This window comes from Tachypleus tridentatus, chromosome 10 (genome assembly GCF_004210375.1).
Source record: "Tachypleus tridentatus isolate NWPU-2018 chromosome 10, ASM421037v1, whole genome shotgun sequence".
In the NCBI taxonomy this organism is placed as follows: Eukaryota; Metazoa; Arthropoda; class Merostomata; order Xiphosura; family Limulidae; genus Tachypleus; species Tachypleus tridentatus.
The window spans coordinates 133,385,194-133,408,218 of NC_134834.1; the positions used below are offsets into that span (position 1 = coordinate 133,385,194).

The 23,025-nt window shown below is 34.1% G+C and overlaps 1 protein-coding gene across 3 annotated transcripts in view; it reads right to left on the reverse strand.

Annotated features, from left to right (window-relative positions):
• Window positions 1–23,025, reverse strand: part of LOC143230356 (uridine-cytidine kinase-like 1) — a 73,130-nt gene that overhangs the window by 45,623 nt on the left and 4,482 nt on the right. For 2 of the 3 annotated variants that reach the window (XM_076463786.1, XM_076463789.1), the window contains exons 1-4: window positions 22,802–22,893; window positions 21,194–21,480; window positions 20,284–20,390; window positions 370–540 (exon numbers count right to left, since the gene is read on the reverse strand). In XM_076463786.1, coding sequence (XP_076319901.1) covers window positions 370–540; window positions 20,284–20,390; window positions 21,194–21,480; window positions 22,802–22,851 — 615 coding nt within the window. In that variant the 5' untranslated portion in view covers window positions 22,852–22,893. Of the gene's footprint in view, window positions 1–369; window positions 541–20,283; window positions 20,391–21,193; window positions 21,481–22,801; window positions 22,894–23,025 lie in introns of those variants that run through there. The other variant, XM_076463787.1, reaches the window with a different exon arrangement.

Genomic DNA, 23,025 nt, shown 5'->3' on the forward strand with positions numbered 1-23,025 from the left:
TAAATAAATATCAGAACCATGAGTACCATGCTTCATGTACTGTTATGAAAAGCAACCAAGGCATACTCAGAAAGACAATTTAAGATTGTCTAAAATATGAAAAGTGACTAACAGTAATAATTTTAAAAGTGACAGTTTTATATTATGTTACTATGTTCCCTTTTTTTCTGGTATGATTCACTACAAATGCTAACATACATGAAAAAAACCAACAATCTTTCAAGAAATAAATATTCCTTTCTGAGATACACAACAGAATTTTGGTTTTTAATTCTGTCCCTGACATGGAAAATTGCAAAGAATAACAGATACAGCAGATATGAGTATTCTAAGAAAACAAATTCCCTAAGTGACATCAGCCAACACTACCATTCTTTTTTCCCTGGAATGGGTGACAAAGTTGTAGATAGGCACCTGGACTCGTTTTCCTTCTTTCAGTTTTCTTAGAGTTTGTATTAGTAAAGAGAAGTCAAATGCATCTGGATGGTCAAAGTTGTATTCATTCTCATGTGCCAGTTTCTGTTGTTCCTCATCCAGTACCTATATTCAGTAAAATATTTTATACATATAATGAAAACTGATGTTAAAAGAAACTCACAGTTAAAATGTAACATTAAATATTAACAACAAGGGACCATAAGTTCTTTTAAGACATATTCCTTTTCATCAGCTTTTGAGAAACAGCTTTAGGTTTAAGGAAATTATTGATTCTTCTCAAACTCCTGTGATATGCTGGTCCTCAGTACTACAACACCAACTCATTCCATGAGACAATGAAACTATTATAACTGGACACTAACTTGTCTTTTCCAAACATTAAACTTGAGTCTTCACATATTGTTATTTTCAGAATACAGCACAAATAAATCAGAGGCCTTTATCCCATAAGTCCCCCTTGATAATCTTGTAAATTTCAATAAGATCAGCTTATACTCTTTTTTTGCTCAAGAAAAAACAATTTAAGAAATGCTTAACCTATCCCTAAAGCATAAACTTTCCATTTAAAGAATCATTCTAGTGAAAATCCTTTGAACTCTCTTCTTCATAACTTTCTCAGTTAAGGAGTCCAAAACTGCATGTTATTCCAAACAATGATTAATTATTAATTTATATAGATATAATTATCTCATTTTACTTATAATCAACATGTTAATAAATAGATCCTAAAATTACTCTAGCAAGAAAGTAGTGCTTTGATGGTTTGATCCTTAACTGTTACTATGTCCAGATCCTTTTCCAAAGCTGACATTTGAAAAATTCATTGTGTGAATCTGTGGTTTACTTCAGTGACAAAGTAAGGGTAAGAGTTAAATATAAGGTCTGGTACATTAACTTGATTAATAACAAAGTAACAGTCAATAAGAATTTTTTTATATATGGAGTAAATTTGGAAAAATTATAACATTATAACCTCCTCAAAGTTTGGCATCTGCCTCGACTACAATCATACGATAATAATTCTTTTGTAACTTACAGACAAAAGTAAAATGGTATTTAAATTTTTTACTAGGAAATAAAACGTCAGTTTCTCTATTTATCCAAGAATCAAAAACTTGCATAAACACACACATTTCATAAAAATTGAGTTAATTTGATGTAAATCTACTTTGTATAGTTATTTATATGCACCAAAATTCTTTGTCCTGCTTGTGTTTAATTGTTAGCTAGTAGAGCATATTCAATCATTATCCTCACACACACTGTGTACAAGAGAATCATCTACATCATCAATGTCAACATCAAATGTTTCATGTACAATCAGTTCTTGATAATGTAATCTGTTTCATTTGATCTACTACACATGACAGAATCAGTATCACCCTCAACATGATCTCCTTAATTGCTTCAATCTTCATTGCCAACAAAATTAATTTCATTTTACTTCTCTGACATCCATTTCTTAGCTAAATATTTTACAATCATGCTAGAAAGATTTGCATCAAATTTCTTTTTCCTCCTTTCTACCACAAATTTCTCCAAGGCTGATTCTAAAATTTGTTCCTTTTCTTCATGTGTTTTAGTTAACAGGAAGTCTTCACTGTTACCTGTTTAAGCCATTGATCAATGAGCATGTGAGTAAGATGACATTACCCTGCCTCAACAACACTATTACTGGGTCCTATACATGGCACTATTTCCACCAGCATACAAACGTTCTTAAATTTCTTCTGTATAGAAACATGTTTCCAGATATCCTTAGTTTTGACTCAATTCTTGTAGTACTTAACCATTCCTCTGAATTATTTTTATTCTGATTTTATCTCAGTACCTTATCTGTGTACCAGAAGCTTCTTTTTTGAGTTTCTGCAAGACATCCTTTGTTTTTTGTAACCTAGGCATTATCCGATATTTTATTTTTCAAACTGCATGGGCAGAATAGAACATAAAACATTTTGACAAAAAGTCTTCATCTTTTTAAAGTCCATGAAATTTTGCCTACAGTACATTCCTTGCATCTGGTAAGAGATTTCTTCATTTCTCAAGCAAGAATTACACAATTACTCAGAAAATGATTTACTCCACAACTTATAGGTACAACAAATTCTGTAATATGGATCTTGGAAAAATGAAAATACTGCCCACCAAAAGCATTAGCAATTGTCTGAAAGTGCTGTTTAAACTCTCCAGATAATTTGAATAGGTAAAATATACTTGTCATGAAGTATTTCACATTAGCAAACAATTTAGCTAATCCGTCTTTTAATTAAAAGAAATATACAGTTAAAACTGCATAGGTGACAAAGATATTAAAATTAAAGAATAGGTTAAACAATCACCAATATTTTATAATTTCTATTTGAGAAGGATGATGTTTTGACTTGTACAACTTAACAAAGAGTTAGCTTGAAGCACTATCCCTCCCTAAATAAAAACACAAAAAACTTGGTGATTGTTCAATGTATTATTTACATTATCTTTCGATGCCATTTCAACTCTATGAGAAACATAGAGAATGCCTACACCCCAAAGGCAATTCTTATTTTTCAGTTTTGTTAGAAATCTATTGTAAACTCCAATATTACTGAAGACTCCATCAGTTCAGCTGAAACTAATACATATATTTCTTTGCTGGAATTGAAACCTTTCCACCATCTTTGAATACATTCTCAATGCTTCTCTTCAGATTAGTTGCATCTGCATCACCAAAGCTAACAATGCCCTGTGAAGCAACATAGAAATAACCTTGGTATATCTTACTTGATTGTTCTATTGAAAATCAGTTCTTTTTTCAGATACAGTTTCTCTTGCATGATTTTCATTATTAAGCACTGCAAAGTTTTGCTTTACATAAAATCAATGCTACTTTCTCATGAATGACTGCCACAATGTTAATACATTTTTTTCACTCTATTGACATTATCAAAATTTGAAACCGGTTGTACTCCAGTTTGCTTTTATACTTTTAACATGGTTTTGAATGCCAACAGAGACTGTCCATTCACAGTAAACAAGTAAGCTGTTTTAAAAACCTTTCTGTATCTTCCTTAGCTTGTGCAGGCAGAGCAATGTTTACCTGTGATTGAAAAAGGAAGCTGGAAGCAGAAAGGCTTGTGCCAGGAAGAGTATTCTCATCTTCTTCAAGCAACTTTTTTAAAGCCTTAAAAGCACAAATGTATAATTATATAAATTTTACATAACATATAATGTAGTGAAACAATGTAATCAAAACAGCAAATTGTGAAATAATAAAATAAATAGAATCTGTGTAAAATATAACAATAATGACTGATAAATCAGATATTTACCAAAAAACCCCATATTTATAGGCCTAATCGTTTATGTAACAGAAAAGCAATGAATATACGATAAAAATATTTAATTATGCTTAAATCTGTACTTAAATAATAAAGGCCACAAAACCAATTCTCTTAATATATACTCACATGACACAAATTTGACATATAACCAAATCAAAAGTTCACAAGTAATTAGAAAATTAAAGTGCATGACATCAAGTTAGGTCTTAGCCAATAACTTATAAATTCATACAAAGATGGTGTCAATTTTAATGTAAAATAAGCTTAATTAAATTGATGAATTTGTTTAACACAGTAGCCATTTTAGGAACAACTATTTTTCCTTCACTCTATGTAGATGTTTGCAACTTGCATACAAATATAACCCTACACTGACTGTAAATTATAGGTAGTTGATGACATAGACTATATCCCTCATGAAAACATCAAAGGGGTATCATTATAAATTTGATTAATGACTGCAAAAAAAAGCCATATACTTAAGCAAAGTAATTTTGTATGTTTTTAAATTCAAAGAATAAGTGATAGCATACTTTATTATGAATTCAGCACCACACATATACCTGTCCTCCTCTTATTGACTGTACCCATTTGTTTCTTTTAAGATCTTCTTGTATTGAGCACAAATCTTGCACCAAATGTTTATTAGAAAACCTCTTCCTCAAGTCTCCTTTGCAGCATATCAAATTTGTCCATCAATATTTCATTTCTCAAATGTTTGCAACAAAACAGATTTTCTGGCTAAACTGACACATGTTTACAAGTATGAGTTCCAATTAATAAAACAGCCTTTGCCTCAGTATACTTAAATCCAGGTAGAAAACCACAAAAGTTTATTTCCATCAGCAAACTTTACAAGTTAACTAATTATGTACCTACTTAATACCTTTATTTAAATGAGAAAAAGTACTGATCCTTGAGGTACTTTACTAGTAACAAGAACTCCATTAATAGCAAATTTTTGTTTCATCCACGTGGCTTCAATTTCAATTTTTTTATTTCAAAAGTATTTCACATAAATAACAGTTAACTCACATGTAATTTCCTACAAAGCATTAACATTACACTAAATACAATTTCTATGGCTTTCTGTAGTTATTTAAATTTAAATTACACATGCACAATTTGTTGAAAACCCTATGTTTATCATTTTCTGAACACTCATTCATGTTTTTCTGTTTATCAGATAAGTTTGCCTTTATTACAACTTTAAATTTGCTTTATTTTGCAATAAATTAGCTTCAGTTCATTTCACCGACTGCTGTAAACACTTTTTACATACTTTCATCTTTACTACGAGATTTATTCTTCATTTTTATGAGCATCTTTGTTTCAACTAGTAAAACTGTGTCATACACAATGCTCATAACTGTTTCACACACTGTATACTATTAATAAACAACAGTTTATTATCCATTTTATGTATAGTTTTATTACATAAAGGTAGTGTAATTAAATAAAATTACAGATATTTAGTATTATTAAAGTTGTCTATATGAGTTTGTTTGTTTGTGTAACTTTTTCAAATATTCCAGAATTTATCAGTTTAATGCATAATGCCTGTAAGAAAACACAGCTTAAATTTCATACATCTTCATAAATAAAACAGATTAATAATGCCAGTGATGTTCAAATGAACATTAGTATTCTCATCAGTTGTGCAATGGTAAGTAATAGGATGAAATATATTTATTGGAAAATTTATGACTGAAAATATTGAGTTCACATCAAGAAATATTTCTGTGCTCATAATGAAAGGATAATTATAAAAAAAATTAGCACTAGTTTATTTTAACTACTTGATGTTAAAACACACATATATAAACCTTCGTAACGTTAAAATGTAACAGATTTATGATGCAGAAAGAAACAGTCTAATGATGAGCATCTTCTCCACAAATATGGTGAAATTCATTGAATGTTTTGTAATGTATATTTCACCTTTAACAAATTCCTAAAGTAAATGTAAAACAATAACAATAAAAATAAGAATATGCATTATGAATATTGAATGGAAATATCTATTTAATCATAAACATTTAATAGGAATGCTGTGTTTCAAAAGGGAGAGGGAATGTATAAATTATTTAACTAAGGAACTTCAATCAGAAGTTCTACATCTGCATGGGCCATTGCTAACACTTTGAAGTCTACTGAAGAGACTGAGTTCAGTAGTTTGATTCTGTGTGGATAACAGATATACAGAGAGATGGTTGAAAGTAGTAAGTCTGTATAAAATCCTCATGTACCAATGAATTCTCATAGCAAACTGGTATTTGGTTTTGCCCATGTATGTAGAATTACAGCTACCACAAGTACATAAGCAGATGATTTGTCAAATAAGTGAGATTGAAATGCATTCGTCTGAATAGATAAAATGTTTTATTTGGTTTACATCAATTCAGAGACGATCAATCATCAGTTGAATCTGGATGTAGTAATCAAGAGCTTAGTGAGTTGATTTCTAAGAATTAACTTCTATTCACCTAACTACTGAAGTTATAAATACATTTGAATATCACTTTGTGCAATTAAACCTAAACATTTCCCTCTCAGAGAAACCCTACTTATTTATTATAACAGCAATGCCTACTTGCCAAAAACTTAATCCCCTTCCATACTTGAAAAAGTTTCACTGATATCATTTCATTTGTTTCCTTCTCAAAGTGGAAATAGTTAACCAAATTGTATGAAACTCAATATAAACTTACTAAACAGTATCCAGTTTTGGCTTAAAAATCAGTATAATAATTATATTATTGACTTTTCAATCATGTTTTAGAGTGTGACCTGCCCAAAATATTTTTGGGAGACACTACTTTGGACAAAATACTAAAAAAATACTTCATTTTAGAATATCAGAATATTTAATTCTACAAGGTGTTTGGAAAGTCACTGTGCACTTATATATTTATTAGCAAACATGTTTCAATATAGAATACAGGAGGTATTTATGAATGACAATTACAAACAATGTTGAAAGTGACCCCCGTTGGCATCAGTACAGGCTTGGATCCTTCTTATTTTGTTCCTAAACACCGCTATCAGTCGCTGGCTTGAAATAGACTGAATGAATGCTGTTATTGCTGCTTTCAAAACTGCACAGTAACTTTCCAAACACTCTGTATATACAGAATACCCAATATTAAGACACATTATTTTAAGTTTTTTTATTCATCTTAATCCTGACATTCAGTTTCAATTACAACTGTTTACGTTAGCAAGACGTGTAAACAAGTCTATACTAACAGTCTCAACTTCTGCTTACTTCAAATCAAATTCTCATATGCCAATTATTGTTTCTTTAGAATAATTTCACAACTATCTTCCAACATGCAATCCTTCCAACAATCAGTAATAAACTAATTAACACAAAACTAGCAAACTAAGCCCCAGACACATTCTACAACTATAAAACCTGTAATTCCCCATCTACTTCTTTTTCTACTTGACAACAAGAACCCATAAATAGTGTTAATGTTACTGTTTCACATTCTGACATATAAAATTATGTTGTCCTTATGAATAACATAGATAAGACAAACAAGATGAATTATCTCACCTAACTTAGCAAATTTAGGTGGTCTAAATTATGTTAATTGATGTTTTTAACCTAATGCTTGAACTTGATGGAAAAACCACAATTTAATGAAATTCAAAACCATTATATCCAAAACTTGTACTACTGACTTAATTCACACCTGTGGTTCCTAACTTGGTATAAAGGTCATAAATTATATCTGCCAACTAGACATATACCTTCTGCTGTTGGCATGTATTCCAACAAAACAGTTATAGTTTAAGCCACTTTCCACAATTACTTCACATTCTCTGTTGCTAACAAGACCAACTCATTCCATTCCCAAAAATATTACTTCAGATAAATAAATATTACCAACATTCCATTAATGTAACTATCAACATCTGCTTCTCTGATGTTTTCAAAAATGGCATGTCCCTACCAAATGGTTTCAAATTCCAACAGTTTAAACAACTTGCTGAATTCTCTAGTTAACACTGATCTTATATTCAGGGATTGCATTTTCTGGCCATATAAATGGTTTTGCTGAAGGGTCACCAATTGACCCAAACCTTAGCTAACCTAACTCTGTTAATTCAAGCAATCATGGATCTACAGCTGCCAAATGAGTTTGATCTGATCTAGTACATATATTGATGACAATTTTGTAGTATTTCCTGTGTCTTAATATTTTCAATATCTAAACTCACAGAAGTTCAACATATTTTTTTTTATTTTTGAGAGAGAAAGAACAACCTTTGTCTACCATTCACAAACATTCTTTTAAATCATGACATTAATGATTTCTCTACAACTACATACCACAAAAACAAATTTCAGTAATCCACACACACATGCCCTTCGAGTCTCAAAATCCTCATTACAGATGTTTATGGTTATATAAAATTTCCATTTAATATTAACACTGTTATTTGTAATTATTGTTTTGAGTTTCCTACAGGAATTTGCTGAAGATTGGATGTTCATTAAAAACATTCATTAAATGTTATTTCTCACTTTCATGGTTGTGTTATTTATCATATTAAAATACAAATGTAACAAAAGTATGAAAAAAATTCATTCTTCATTTTGTTTTTGATCTAAAAATGATCCAAAAATAATGCAAAACATAATTTGTTAACTTAAATTGGTGAAAAGGTGTAAAATTGTATGCACAATCAAGTGCTCTAAATAAACTTGCAGGAATCAAAAGTGATCAAAACTGAGAATATTTTCTTTAGATTGTTAAAAGTATTTTAATAAAAGTAATATGTTTATTGAATTTTTAATTATTAATCAAATGTTTCTATTGTAAATACAATTAAATTATTTTAATACTTACATTCATGGGAAAAAGTTATGAGACCCTTTGAAAGCCTGTGTATTTTTGTAATATTTTTTGATATACAGATATTTAATCTCAATTGTAACAATACTGAGAGATTATAGGAATATAACTAAAAATTAAAACTGAAGAAAAGACTTTTCAAGATCTTCTGTAAATGTAATTATACAAAAATCCTTTTTTCAAAAAATTTTTTATACAAAAATAACTTTTTCCTCAGTTAGAACACCCCCACATTTATACCCACTTAAAATGGCTCAACTCACACACAGGTGTATCACACCAGGTGCACATGATAAGAAGATCGTCACTCAGTATTTTCAATGAGGCTTGCCCTATTTAAACCTCAGACATTTAGTTTGGTGTGCTCCTGACTGTTGAAGTGAGAATGAGCACCATGGTGAGAGCAAAAGAGCTGTCTGAGGCCTTCAGAAAGAAAATTGTAGCAGCTTATGAGTCTGGTAAGGGATTTAAAAAGATCCCAAAAGATTTTGAAATCAGCCATTCCACTGTCTGAAAAATAGTCAACAAGTGGAGGGGTTTCAAAACAACTGCCAACATGCCCAGGTCTGGACGTCCAAGCAAGTTCACCCCGAGAGCAGACTGCAAGATGCTAAAAGAGGTCTCCAAACATCCTGACATGTCATCACAGGACCTATAGCAGGCTCTGGCTACTGTTGATGTGAAAGTGCATGCCTCTACAATCTGAAAGAGACTGCACAAGTTTAACTTGCATGGGAGGTGTGCAAGGAGGAAACCTTTGCTCTCTAAGAGAAACATCAAAGCCAGACTGAAGTTTGCCAGAGAGAATGTAGACAAAGACCAGGACTTCTGGAATAATGTTCTTTGGACAGATGAGTCCAAAACAGAATTATTTGGACACCAGAACAGAGGACATGTTTGGTGTAAACCAAATACAGCATTCCAGGAAAAGAACCTCATACCAGCTTTGAAGCATGGAGGTGGAAGTGTCATGATTTGGGGCTGCTTTGCTGCAGCAGGACCTGGACAGCTCACAATCATAGAATCCACCATGAATTCTACTGTGTATCAGAGGGTGCTTGAGGAACATGCGAGTCCATCTGTAAGAAAATTAAAGCTGAAGCGGAACTGGACCCTGCAACACGACAATGACCCAAAACATACCAGTAAATCCACCAAGGATTGGCTGAAAACTAAGAAATGGAGAGTCCTGGAATGGCCGAGTCAAAGGCCAGTACTTAATCCAATTGAGATGCTGTGGAGTGACTTGAAACGGGCTGTACATGAAAGAAACCCCTTAAACATCTCACAGCTGACAGAATTCTGCATTGAGGAGTGGGGCAAACTTTCTTCAGACCAATGTCAGAGACTGGTAGATGGCTAAAAGAAGCATCTCACTGCAGTTATTTCAGCCAAAGGGGGTAACACTAGCCATTATAAGGTAGGGTGTCCTAACTCTTTCCTCGGTTAGAATATGCATTTTTGTAGAATTACATTTACAGAAGATCTTGAAAAGTCTTTTCTTCAGTTTTAATTGTTTAGTTATATTCCTATAATCTCTCATTATTGTTAAAATTAAGATTAAATATCTTTATATCCAAATATGTTATAAAAATACACAGGCTTTCATAGGGTATCCTAACTTTTTTCACATGACTGTACACATTCCAACCAGTTCCAAGAGCCAACCATCTGATCTAGTCAGAAAAGTAAAACCATCTAAGCTGAAGATAACTCCTATCCTGTTAATATGTATGTGTTTCCCCTTTATCCTACCATTTCTACTATTAAATGCAAAAAAATGATGAATCAACACTACCAATTCTCTTAATTTTAAACATCTCAATCAAAACCCCTCTAATCTTTCTTTTTTTCAACAGAAAACAATTTCAGAGATATTAACTAATCTTCATGTGATTACCTTTCCACTCCAGGTATCATTTTAGTTTTTCTGCTTTGAACTCTTTCCAATAGTCGTACGTCCTTCATAAAAAGCCCAAGAATGAACAAAATACCCCAAATGAGGGACCACTAGTGACCAATACAATGCAACGATGGTCTCTTTAGATTTGCATTCCATATTTTTCATGGTTACAACCCAAAATAATATTTGATCTACCACTAGCAACAGCACAGTGCTTGAATAGCATAAGAGACTGATCAACCAGGGTACCAAGATCCATTTTCTTCATAGCACTGTTAAAATTATTTCCATTAAAATCATGCTTACAATTTATATTATGATAGCCCACACGCATTACTTTGGATTTATTATATTTAAAGCCATCTTACATTTATTTCTTTTTAAAATAATACCCAAGACATTAATGTAAATTTATTGACCATTCATTCATTTATATCACTGATAAAAATAAAAAAAGATACCTAACACTGAGCCCAAAGATACCCTTATAACAACCTTCTGCTTTCTTCTCTCTAGCCACTTTTTTGATCCAACAAGTCAATGCATACCTTACACCCATATTTTTGTTACCAGCCCTTTATGTTGCATTCTGTAATATATTTTCCAAAAATATTTTTCCTCCAGTGAAAGTTTCAACTTTTATATTTTTTTTTTTTTGAGTACTTCATAATGAAATTGGGACTAAAATTGACTACTAAAATATTGGCTGAGTCAAGTTCTATCCACTTTACATCATCATGAGCTTATTTCCTTGAAAAAATTGGTCTTTGAATTTTATAACTTTCAGATTATATCTATAACAATTAATAATAGTGCATGAAAATGAGTGAATTAGCAGTTTCCTTATCTTATTTCAGGTCCATACTTGCTTTTCCATAGAAGTGACAACTATTATCTTTCATCACTGCCAGACATTTTATCATGCATTAAGTCTTGAATGAAACTTCCATTCCTACATACATTAACATGTAAGAGGCCCCAGTGGCATAGTGGTATGTCTGCAGACTTATACTGCTAAAAATCTGGTTTTAATACCTGTGGTTGGCAGAGCACAGATAGCCCTTTGTGTAGTTTATGCTCAATGCTAAACTATAATATGTAAGATGACAATCTATGATGGTGTAGGATGACAGATCCCCCATGCACAGTAAACCCCATGATCATTAGTGCCTTTAACATAGATTCATTTTTGACCAGGCAAGAAAAACATGTTGGAAATGGGGGTGGAAGGATGTAAAGTTCTGTAAAGAGGTGAGGAACTATCTGAAGTATATTTTCACTAAGGAAAATACTTACTTCTGAAATACTACTTACCTCTCTAATAATCTAATAGATAGAATGCCACATTGAGAAAATGGTGGAGGAATCAGCATAGCTAACAAAAATAAATAACTTACCACCAACTGAACTGAAAGGGAATAACTTACTGAGAAATCTCTCATGTATGACAAATCTCTTTGTCAAATAGAAGTGTTAAAACAAATGGCACTGTAAAAGAATTTCACACTTGATGCTGGTGTTGCACAAGTGGGGGTATGTAAACAGTGCTCAACCAGCAAACTTATCTCAAGTGGTCAATGTAACATGGATTTGTAATGTTGCGAGGGCAATAAATCAGGTCATATAGTAAATGATAAATACTAGAATAAGCAAGTGATAGGAGGAATTATCCCATATCTACATTCCATCAGAAACAAAAGACCCATCCTGTTGGTATAACTATTAAGAATGGCTTGATTCACACTATAGAAGTTGACTTGTACTACACTTTCAGATAAACACTCAACACCTTCTTAGATCTCATACCAGTGGGATAACACCAACTCATACGAAAACTCTTAATATCAATCTTTTCAGTAGTTTGAGACTGGAGAAGCAAAGGTTCAGTGTTCTTTCTGCCTTTACTCAACTAGAAGAAAATGGGAAGGAGGAATTTACTTAGGGAAGAACACTGGAAGACTGAAGAGCTGTTTAGAATAAACAAAAATAATCACACATGCAAAAGATTTTACACTGATAGACCACGAGTATAGACAGCAGGTAGTATATATGTACAAGGACTGGATCTCATCTGGCACTGTTTTTTTTTTCCCTATGAAGTACAGCCTGAAAAGTAAAAATATGTACATCAACCAAAACAGTCTCATGAGAAAACTTATCTTAACAGCAAGCACTGAGCATGAATAGATGGGTCGAACACTCAGAGGTTTTAGTCACATGGATATGTCCATCCAATCCACAATTTTTTTTTTTAAAGTAGATCTGGTGTAATAATTTTATGTAGGCCTTGGCCATTGCTGTAATGATAAAATTATAGATTACTTATGAAAAGGAAGCATCCAGTTAATACCAATTGTGTATTGTCAAAAAAAACTATATTTCTAGCTTTGGAATATGTGTTCCAAAAATTCATACTTTGGTTAAAAACGAATCAAATACAAAAAAATATAATAATTTAATCATGAGTTTTAACTGAAACTAAATACCAATTGTGTAATTTAAAAAAAAAAATCAAACTTTGGAATATGTGTTCCAAAAATTCATACTTTGGTCAAAAAAGATAATAATTTAATCAAGAGTTGTAACTGAAATGTTTAAAATTTCATGCACACACACACACACAATTCTGTCTTAAAATTAAGAAAAGAAAGGTGTGAAAGTTGTCTGATTAATTGATTTGGTGTTTAATGGCACCAGATAGCTAGGCTATCTGCACCAAAAATAGGGTAAAAAGTTAAAATTAAAGTAAATTTAGTAAAATTCATAAAAAGAAATTAAGGTAAAATAAAACAAAGTTTACAAAAAAACAAATAACATAAACCAATGTTTACATCTAGTCTATAACATTAAGAGAAAAACTACAGTAATATAAGTTGTAAAGGACTTTCTGTAGTGTAACTGTTATTATCATAATTCACCAGGAAGACTAACAGGTACGAACAAAAACCACCACCAGTCACCTGAAGTTGGCCTTTCCAGTCCTGGTTCCGAGTTATTTGACATTATGGCCATTTTCAAAAAGTAATAAAAGTTTTAAACGATTTGTAGCAAAATTTTAATAATAACTTGCCAGGATGACTAATGGGTAGTACAAACAGCAGCATTAGTCACCTGAAGATGGCCTTTTCAGTCCTGGTTTCGAGTTATTTGATGTTATGGCTATTTTCTAATTTCAAATCAAACAAGATGGACTGTGATTCTTAAAAGGGAATCCCATCAAAAATGGTCTAATGCATAAATTTAAAAAACTCAAATGGCATTAAAAAGATTAATGGTCTTAAAAAACTAAAAACGTTTCCAAGGTGTACAGTGTCACCATCACCAATAACACTGTCTAACATTATGGACAAACCTTGGGTGAGAACATTTAAAATGGTGCCATTGTTGACAGTTTGTTTGTTTGTTTTTTAATTTCGCACAAAGCTACTCGAGGGCTATCTGTGCTAGCCGTCACTAATTTAGCAGTGTAAGACAAGAGGGAAGGCAGCTAGTCATCACCACCCACTGCCAACTCTTGGGCTACTCTTTTACCAACGAATTGTGGGATTGATCGTCACATTATAATGCCTCCACAGCTGAAAGAGCGAGCATGTTTGGCACAAGGGGGATGCGAACCCGCAACTCTCAGATTACGAGTCGCACGCCTTAACACACTTGGCCATGCCGGGCCATTGTTAAGAATCATAACGATGGCAAGAAATTGCCAGTGGCTCATTGTGACTTGAGAGTTACACAGACTACACACTGGCGCATTAGTCCCAGATAACAGAAAATGATGAGTTAAAAATTGTGATTAATGCATAGTCTAGTAAGAACAACTTCCTCTTTCCAATCCTTATGAATGGCCAGTCCAATAAACAGTTTTATTTGGAAAAGCTTGCTTTCACATTGCTCACTCCAAATCGACTGCCAACTGGCATGGAGCTGAGCCTTGAATACAGGACCATAGTCCATGAATAGAACAGGCACAGTAGTGATAGTGCCAGAGCAGACAGATTTAGTTGCAGTGTCAGCTAGCTCGTTCCCATAAATACCTATGTGGCCTGGTATCTGGAAAAACTGGAAAGTAGATGTTAACGAGAAATGGGCCAGTCGGTTTTGAATATCGGTGAGAAGAGGGTGTGAACTGATGTGAAGAGAGTCAGTATAAATAGTGCAGTTTGAGTAGTGCTTAGCTTATATGTGATCCAGGGCAAGAGAAATGGCATACAGTTCAGCAGTGAACACAGAAGCTGTAGAGGGGATTCTGCATGCAACCACTGACCCACAACAAACCATGGCAGAACCCACACAGTCACCCAATTTCAAATCATCTGTATAAATAGGAATGGAAGGATGGTTCGAACGATGTTCAGCAAATTACAGACGGTATTTCCAATCGGGAGTGTCTGCTTTTCTCACATGACTTAAAGGTAGGTCACATTTGTGAACTGTAAGAAGACATGGTGGGATGGGCTGACCAGTGAATACAGCAATGTCATCCAAATACAGACCCAATTCATTCAACTGTGCCTGGAAATGAAGGCCAAAAGAAGCAATGGCAGATCCTCTATTATGAAAAAGTATGGGCCACCGAGGAAAGAAAACACAACCCCAGGTGGGATGCTTTGGTAAGGAACGAAGTTTCAAAGGATATAGTAAAGACAGCTGCAAACGGCAGAGGTGCAAAGAAGGTTCATGAGATTCTATGTATAAGTTCTGAACTGGGGAAATGTGGAAAGCCCCAGTACAGAGCTGAAGTCCTTGATGATGAATGGGGTCCAGCATCTTTAAGGCCTAGGTTCTGGCAGAGCCATAGACCAGGGATCCATAGTCGAGTTTCGATCAAATAAGAGCAAGATATATCTTTAGCATAGAACATCAATCCTCTCCCAAAATGGTAGAAGAGAGGACATGGAGGATGTTTAGTGCACATTTGACTTGTAGCTGCTTGATGTGTGGTATAAAGATCAGCTAATGGTCAAAGATAAGCCCCAAGAACTTTGTCTCAGGGACCACAAGCAGCACAACTTCACTGATACAGAGTTCAGGATCAGGATGAATTCTCTGCTAGCAGCAAAAGTGCATGCAAATAGTTTTAGAGAGAGAGAAGTTAAAGCGGTTCGCTGTGGTCCACTTCAGTAAACAATTGAGGGCAGTATGTAGATACCAATCAACATACCTCATGTTTGACGATTGACTTCAGATGTGAAAGTCGTCAATACAAAGCCTGTTTGCAATAGTGAAAGGGAGTTGTTCAGTGATGGCATTAATTTTATACTGAAAAATGTGACACTCAGAACACAGGCTTGAGGGACTCCAAGTTCCTGTACAAAAGAACGGGAAAGTGTCGAACTCACATGAACTTGGAATCTCCTGTCCATTAAAATTTTTTTAATAAAAATGGGCAAATGACCACATAATCCATATTTAGTGGTCTCATAAAATTCCACACCTCCATGTTGTATCATAAGCCTTCTCAATACTAAGAATATTGATACAAGATGTTGTCATTTGAGAAAGACTTCTCTGATTGAAGTTTCAAGTCAAATTAGGTGGTCTACAGTGTAGTGCTGTCTTCACAACCCACAATGAGTGGGCGAGAGGAGGTTTGCTTCGAAGAACCAAACAAGACGAGCATTAAACATCCTATCCAAGGTCTTATAAAGACAACTTGTCAAAGCAATTGGAGGATAGTTTGAGGGAATCTTAGGATCCTTCCCAGGCTAAGAGAAAGGTGGGACAACAGCCTGGCACCAGGCATCAGAAAAACATTCTCCTACCAGATCTGGTTAAAAACAATCAGAAATATAGCAAGAGAAGCAGGAAATAGGTGGTGCAGCATTTCATAGTGTACATCATCAGGTCCAACCGAATGTACTGCCAGAACAATGAAGAGCCAGTTTTAGTTCCACCAGATTAAAGAGATGATTATAGTCATGCAGACAATCAGCTCAAAAGGAAAGAGGTGGTTGCTCTGACTGAGTTTTGATGGCTAAGAAGGTGGAGAAAGAAGCAGATGTACTAGATACAGGGAAAAGCTTTCACCTAGAGTATCAGCGATGCTTCAGGTATCAGCTACTTCATGGCCATCAGAGAGCAGGATTGAGAGTGGAACAGAATTATATTGCCCACTAACCTTTCGAATCTTGTCCCATATAGCTTTGGAACTGGTGGTAAAAGATTTACTGGTTGTAAACTTAATCCAAGATTCCTTTTGGCTTTGATGTCTTACCGACTGAACATATGCATGGGCCTGCTGGAAAGCAATGCGGTTTGAGAGTGTGGAATATCTACAAAAAGTATCCCAAGCCATGTGGCAGGCAGGATTCCACCATGGATGAGGATACTGTGGAAAACGTGTTGAGGTTCTAGGAATACACCGAGCAGCTGCTTGTATAATACAGTCAGTTACTGCTGCCACACAGTCATCTACTGATGGCTTACAGACAAAAGCAGAATCATGTTCTGCAAAAGCAGTGAAGGAGGGCTAGTTTGCATGATCCAGCTTCCACGAGGGCACGTGGGTCAGGTGGCATTGACTACTGCCAGTCCACCTGAAACTTATAGGAAAATAATCACTGCCTCGTGGATTATTGTCAACCCTCCATGAAAAATGGGAGAATAATGAAGGGGAGCAAATTGAGAGATCAATAGCACTAAAGAACTGACTATGAGCATTGAAATAAGTAGAACCAGTACTAAAAAGAGAAAGGCTGAGATCAGAGAGCATACGCTCTACAGAGCGACCTCTCCTATCAATGTCAGCACTTCCCCAGAAAAAATGATGTCCATTAAAGTCCCCCAGGAGTAAAAAGGGAGACTGCAACTGTTCAATGAGAGCATCAAAGTCAGATTGATCATATGTTTCTCCAGGCAACAGGTAGAGAGAACAAACAGTGATGGTATGACTCAAGGAAACACGGATGGCTACGGCCTCCAAGGGTGTGTCGAGTGGCAAAGACAGGGTGAGCACATGCTGATCAACCAACATTGCCACCCCTCCATGCACGAGTCCATCATACAGCCTGTCACATCTGTACAAAGAAAACAAGCACAATGTGACAGTATCAGCAGGTTTCAGAAATGTTTCCTGTAAGGAAAGACATACAGGATAGTAGGAAGCAGTGTTTTGATGTCATCCAGATTAAAATATAAACCTCAACAGTTCCATTGTATCAAGGTGGCCATTTTCATTTATGTGTAGGCTAACTAGGTGGAGAATCTTTCTGTTTACAACCACGTCCTTTTTCTTTACTGTCTTTATTTGAGGGGGGTCTAACGACCTCCATGAATCCTGCCCTGGGTCAAATTGGCAGGTCTTTGCTGTTGGAAAATGAGGACGTAAACGATTGATTGTTTTGCATCTTGGGGTGAGAGAAGATGTATCTGAGGAAATGCCTGTACCCAGAATCAAAGGAAGTGGATCTTGGGATTTGTTGAAATATATGTAAAGGACAGATATGGGTATTGAAGTTTATTCATCAATTTTTTTAACCACAGAGGTCAAAAGACTGTTTTGAGAATGACTCTTTTGGAGACACAGAGAGATCTGTCTGTACTCCCACTGTAGTAGTGGAACAATGTGCAGCAGTATACATTCGAGATGAAGTGATAGACAGCAACTTTCGAGCCTCAGGATAAGTAATGTTATGAATCATTTTCAAATGCTGCACCTCTTTTACTTCCAACCATTTAAGGCAAGAACGAAAGTAGGACTTGTGAGAGTCATTAAAAATAGTGCAACGAGGATCCATTTAACACTCATAGGCATCGTGATCCTTGCCACCGGAACGAGCACACATAAATGAATCACAACATGATGTCTTCAAATGACTAAACAACTGACAATGGAAACATAAGAGGGTTTGGAATGTATGGTTGTATCTTGCAATGAAGGGAACCTGCATTGATGGTGGCAGGTGGATGTGGTAATGTAAATGTCAGAACAAGGACATTGGTCGGCATCATAATTCCATCTTTGCGAGTGGAGATACGCCTCACTGCAGAAACTCCTTGAGTAAAGAAACCAGCGAGAATCTCTGACTTTAAGATGTTCTTCAAACCCCTCTCAACAATAACTCCTCATGATGAATTCAAAGTAGAATGAGGTGTATCCCCAATTGCCTTTGAATGCAAAAGGAGTTCACTGTGTTGAGATATGTTTCCACCAATATGTTACCAGATCGAAGCTTCTTTACTGACTTTGGAGAGCCAGCAAGTCCCTCTAGTCCCTTCTGAATGAAAAAGGGAGGCATTTGCCCTAAAGGTTTGTTTGAAGGAGAATGTAAGATAAAAAAGTGAGGTTCAACAGATGTTAAAGATGTTGAAGATTGCTCCTCAGAATCTTCAAGACGTGGTCATTTACCTGTGGATTGTTTTTTTCACTATTTTATTTAAATTTTTGTTTGGAGGATCCATAATAAAAAAAGGAAATTTCAGTGCCCACTGATCCCACCCACCATGGAGCCCTATGAGGGGACGCACTACAATGTCAAACCAGGACACTGCAGCAACGCCAGGGTTTTCATGAGCACTATACCAAACACCAGCATCAGATACAATGTCCACAACACCTGTTGACAACATCCAACACTGGTACTTGGTTGACCCTAGAGCAAGTGGACTAGCCAACTGACCCATGGGAGTCCACCCCAAGGCCGCTCATCGACAGAAATTCAAGGCCAAAGTGGTGTGGTTGGGTTGGAAAACTCAACCACCAGGATCCTTTCCTCCCCTTCATGAGTTGTCATGCATGGCAAACATGTGGGTTGATGTTTAGATCCCAGAGGAGGTAAACTGAAAGAACAGAACGTTCCCTGGGAAGTTCCCTCACCACATACAGGAATCCACATTGAGGGGAGATAACAAATATTACAAGATAAATTTTAACTAAAATTTTAATGTGGTAAGTGCAAAAAAATCCCATAATTCTTAAAGAAAAAAAAAGACATGTCTAAGGCCAAACATTATAGAACTATCTTGCATATATTTAAGAAGATGAAATATTTTAACAGTTAATAAATATTTTGACAGTACATATTATGTATTAAAATATTTCATTATGCTTATGAATCATTGTCCTGTATATACAAGTCTCCTAGCACAATGTACTTCCCTACACAAATAGTATATAGGTAAGAATATGTTTGTCAAAGCACAAGTGCTCATGAGGTTCACTGCAGCACTTTTTTTTCATTAATGAATGGTTATAATCTTTTGTCAACTGCACATATACTGACATAATGTATGTTCACATATGAAGAAATGTAAGTTTTCTTCAAGGCTTGACACATTCACAAAATATTTTTATGTTGTGACACAGGGTAATAGTTAAGAGATCTGTGGAAGCTTAAGTAGCATTTCTAAAAATCTATCTAATTTAAATTTTAAAATTCTAACTTATGAAACATAATTGCTATCAAACTGAACTAAGCCTCATGCCTGACTGTTAAACAAGTATCCAGAAGTCTTACATGTTTAAAAAGTACATGGTTCTTCTCTTGAATCTAAACTGATATGTGAGTATCAGCTTACAGAAATGGCAAATGTAGTAACCAGCCCTGTAGTTATTTTACTAAACAAGTACAGAACTAGACTGGATTGATATCCTATAACTATGATTTCCAGGCTGAGATACAACCCATTCTGAGAATTAGGCACTCAAAACATAATAGCTCAGTTTGCAATAGCATTTGCCCAACAGACTTGTTGGTTCAAAACCTGCCTCCTCAACAGTTGTCATTTCTTCAAAAAAACTGTAACTACATTCTACCTTATAAAATGAATCCATGCTGAGTAGTGTTACCCAGGGAACATCAAGGGCTTCAATGATCTTTGTTGCTACTGTTGTTTTACCAGATGAACTACCACCACAAATTCCTGCAGAAAAAAACAAACAAAACAAAAACACCTGTAAAGTTAAATGAATATAAATGAAAGTCCGTCAAGAATTCTAAGTTTCTGCAAAATCAAAATCATAAACTACAATATTTTATAAGGAGATGTAATAACTGTTAGTAATTTGACCTTACAATCTTTGGTTTAAAATGGACATGCTTATTTTTAAAAGAAAATAATTATAATATCTTAAATTGAAAATAAATGTTAAAAATAACCATGATTCTTCAAGAAACAGAAAACACAACAAGCATTACTGTGTATATGTTTAAGCTGCTAAAGCAGAAAAGCTATCTAGTTTTACTGAATATGATAAAACAATAAGTTTAAATGCAGATAGTTTTAGTCACACCTTAGCCACTTAAATATTAGAATCCAAAATTATATAAAAACAAATCTGAACAAGAATCATTTGTGATATATAAAACAGATCTGAACTATTATTTTTACTGCACATCTCTAGTTTTGTTATCTTCAATACAAATTATATGCCAAAGGTACAAAAAATCAAAAGCATGCAAAATTTAGCCTTGTCATATTTATAAAACTGAAATTGATATAAGGTAATACTTAAATGTAATGTTTAAGCATTCATATCTGTAGAAGTCCCTGTATGTTTGGTAATATTTCATTCAACATCAACAACTAATAAATAATATATTTAATGCTTTATCAAAGATATCACTCTTTATTAAAAATTACATACACATCTGCCACTATAATAAATGTCAAAAAGTTGTTCAAAAATGACAAAAACAGTAAATGAGTATTTTACATAGACTAACCAATTACAAATGGTTCCACCAGTTGACCCTGGGTATCATACCATGGTGGTCTTCCAGCTGTGTAAATTGTTCTCTGACCTGAACGTAAAACAGGCTCCCGAGAAGACCCAGATTTAGAACATGATCGATTTTTTTCTCGTTTTGTGCGGAGACAGTGAGGAGTGCAATGGGTAAGTGGTGACAAGGGTTCAGACCTCTGTGGGGATGGGGGATAAGATCCTTTTTGAGCCAAGTCTTCATTAATATCAAGTCTTCCAACATTTTCAAAACTAAGTTCATCGCTGTCACTAAAAACAAAACAAAAATGTAATTAATGAAATTACTGATATTAGATTTCTCAATTTGCAAATTACTTTCTCAGCAATAAAACTGGTGGTAAGAAATTACAATAAAATTCAATTTTTGGGTGAGATTTTTATTTCTGTAGTCCAATATTTTTACTTTAGCATGTGAAGTTGGTGGTAAAAAAAATGATTTTTGAAAACAGAAAATGGCAAATACACATATATTTGCACTTTTGAAGAACCAAATCTGACACTGTGGGCTCACTCGTTGTGAACAACTGTTAATGGTATGTCAGGTTGTAATTGGATAAGTTATCGCCACTATCCTTAACAATTAGGAAAATAACATCATCTTACACTACTGTATTATTGCAATATAAACAGAACTTACACATATTACAAAAAAAAACAGAGATCTTATATAAAATGTACAATTTCTGTCTCTTTCTTTCTTGGGTCAATGACATATTTTTCTCCCCAAAATAAAACATCAATAATTCCATAAACCAAGAACTTTAAATCTACACTTGTTAAGACATCCGTACTTTTCACCTTATGACCTCCAGTGCTTTATGATAGCAAAATGTTATATTTTACAGATGTATATAAAAGATGGTTTTCCTGTGAGGATATACAATTTTATATTGTACTGAGCTGTTTTTGGTTTAGACAACCCAAAGCTTTTCTGCTATTGGCAATATCAATTATTTAATAAGGCCAAACCCACTTCAGTAATGTTTGTACATGATGGTACACTAATGTGTTTTTAAGTACCAATGTATGAACATCAAGTCCAACTGATGCAGCTTTACTGTGCGGTGCTAATGAAGTTGCTGTTGTTAATTAATTAACAGATTTTCAATATTTTGTATTAACATAATGACATAGTCGGTGCCCCTATCAGAATTTCTTTATTTTTTCGTCTGAAAGATCTTTGGCACATTAATTAATGATACGAACAAATATTTTTATTTTCCAAATAAAACACCAGTACGGCAGTAATTTCTCAAGTCAGGAAATGAGAAATTAAAAGTCGCATTGCATTTACAATTATGTTGCACGGAAAGCTATTTTATTTTTCCAACTAAACTACTTTGTAATTACACAAACATAGCTTGCAGTCGCATGAGACTTGTATGATTCTGCAGATCAACAAGTCCATCAACACTTGTTTCGATTAAAAATCACTAACCAAGTAAAAAAAGTGGATTGTATACGAATTTATTTCCTTTAATTTGATTACAAAAAATCCTAAATAAATGGCCTAGTGCTGGTAAGACTTACAATTAAATAGCATTACTTAAATATCGATACAAATGCAAACCTCTCTGAACTCGCCGAACTCGGAGCATTGCCAACAACTGTTTCTGCCATTTTTATTAATGTGCTTGTGTTGCCATCTAGTGGAAACGTATACTGTTTATTTAATCATTCAAAGAACAACTGATGGAAACTTATACTGTTTATTTAACCATTCAAAAAACAATTGATTGTACTAATTCCAGTGAAGTTGTCGTATAAAAAAATGATATGAATTTCTATTTTACA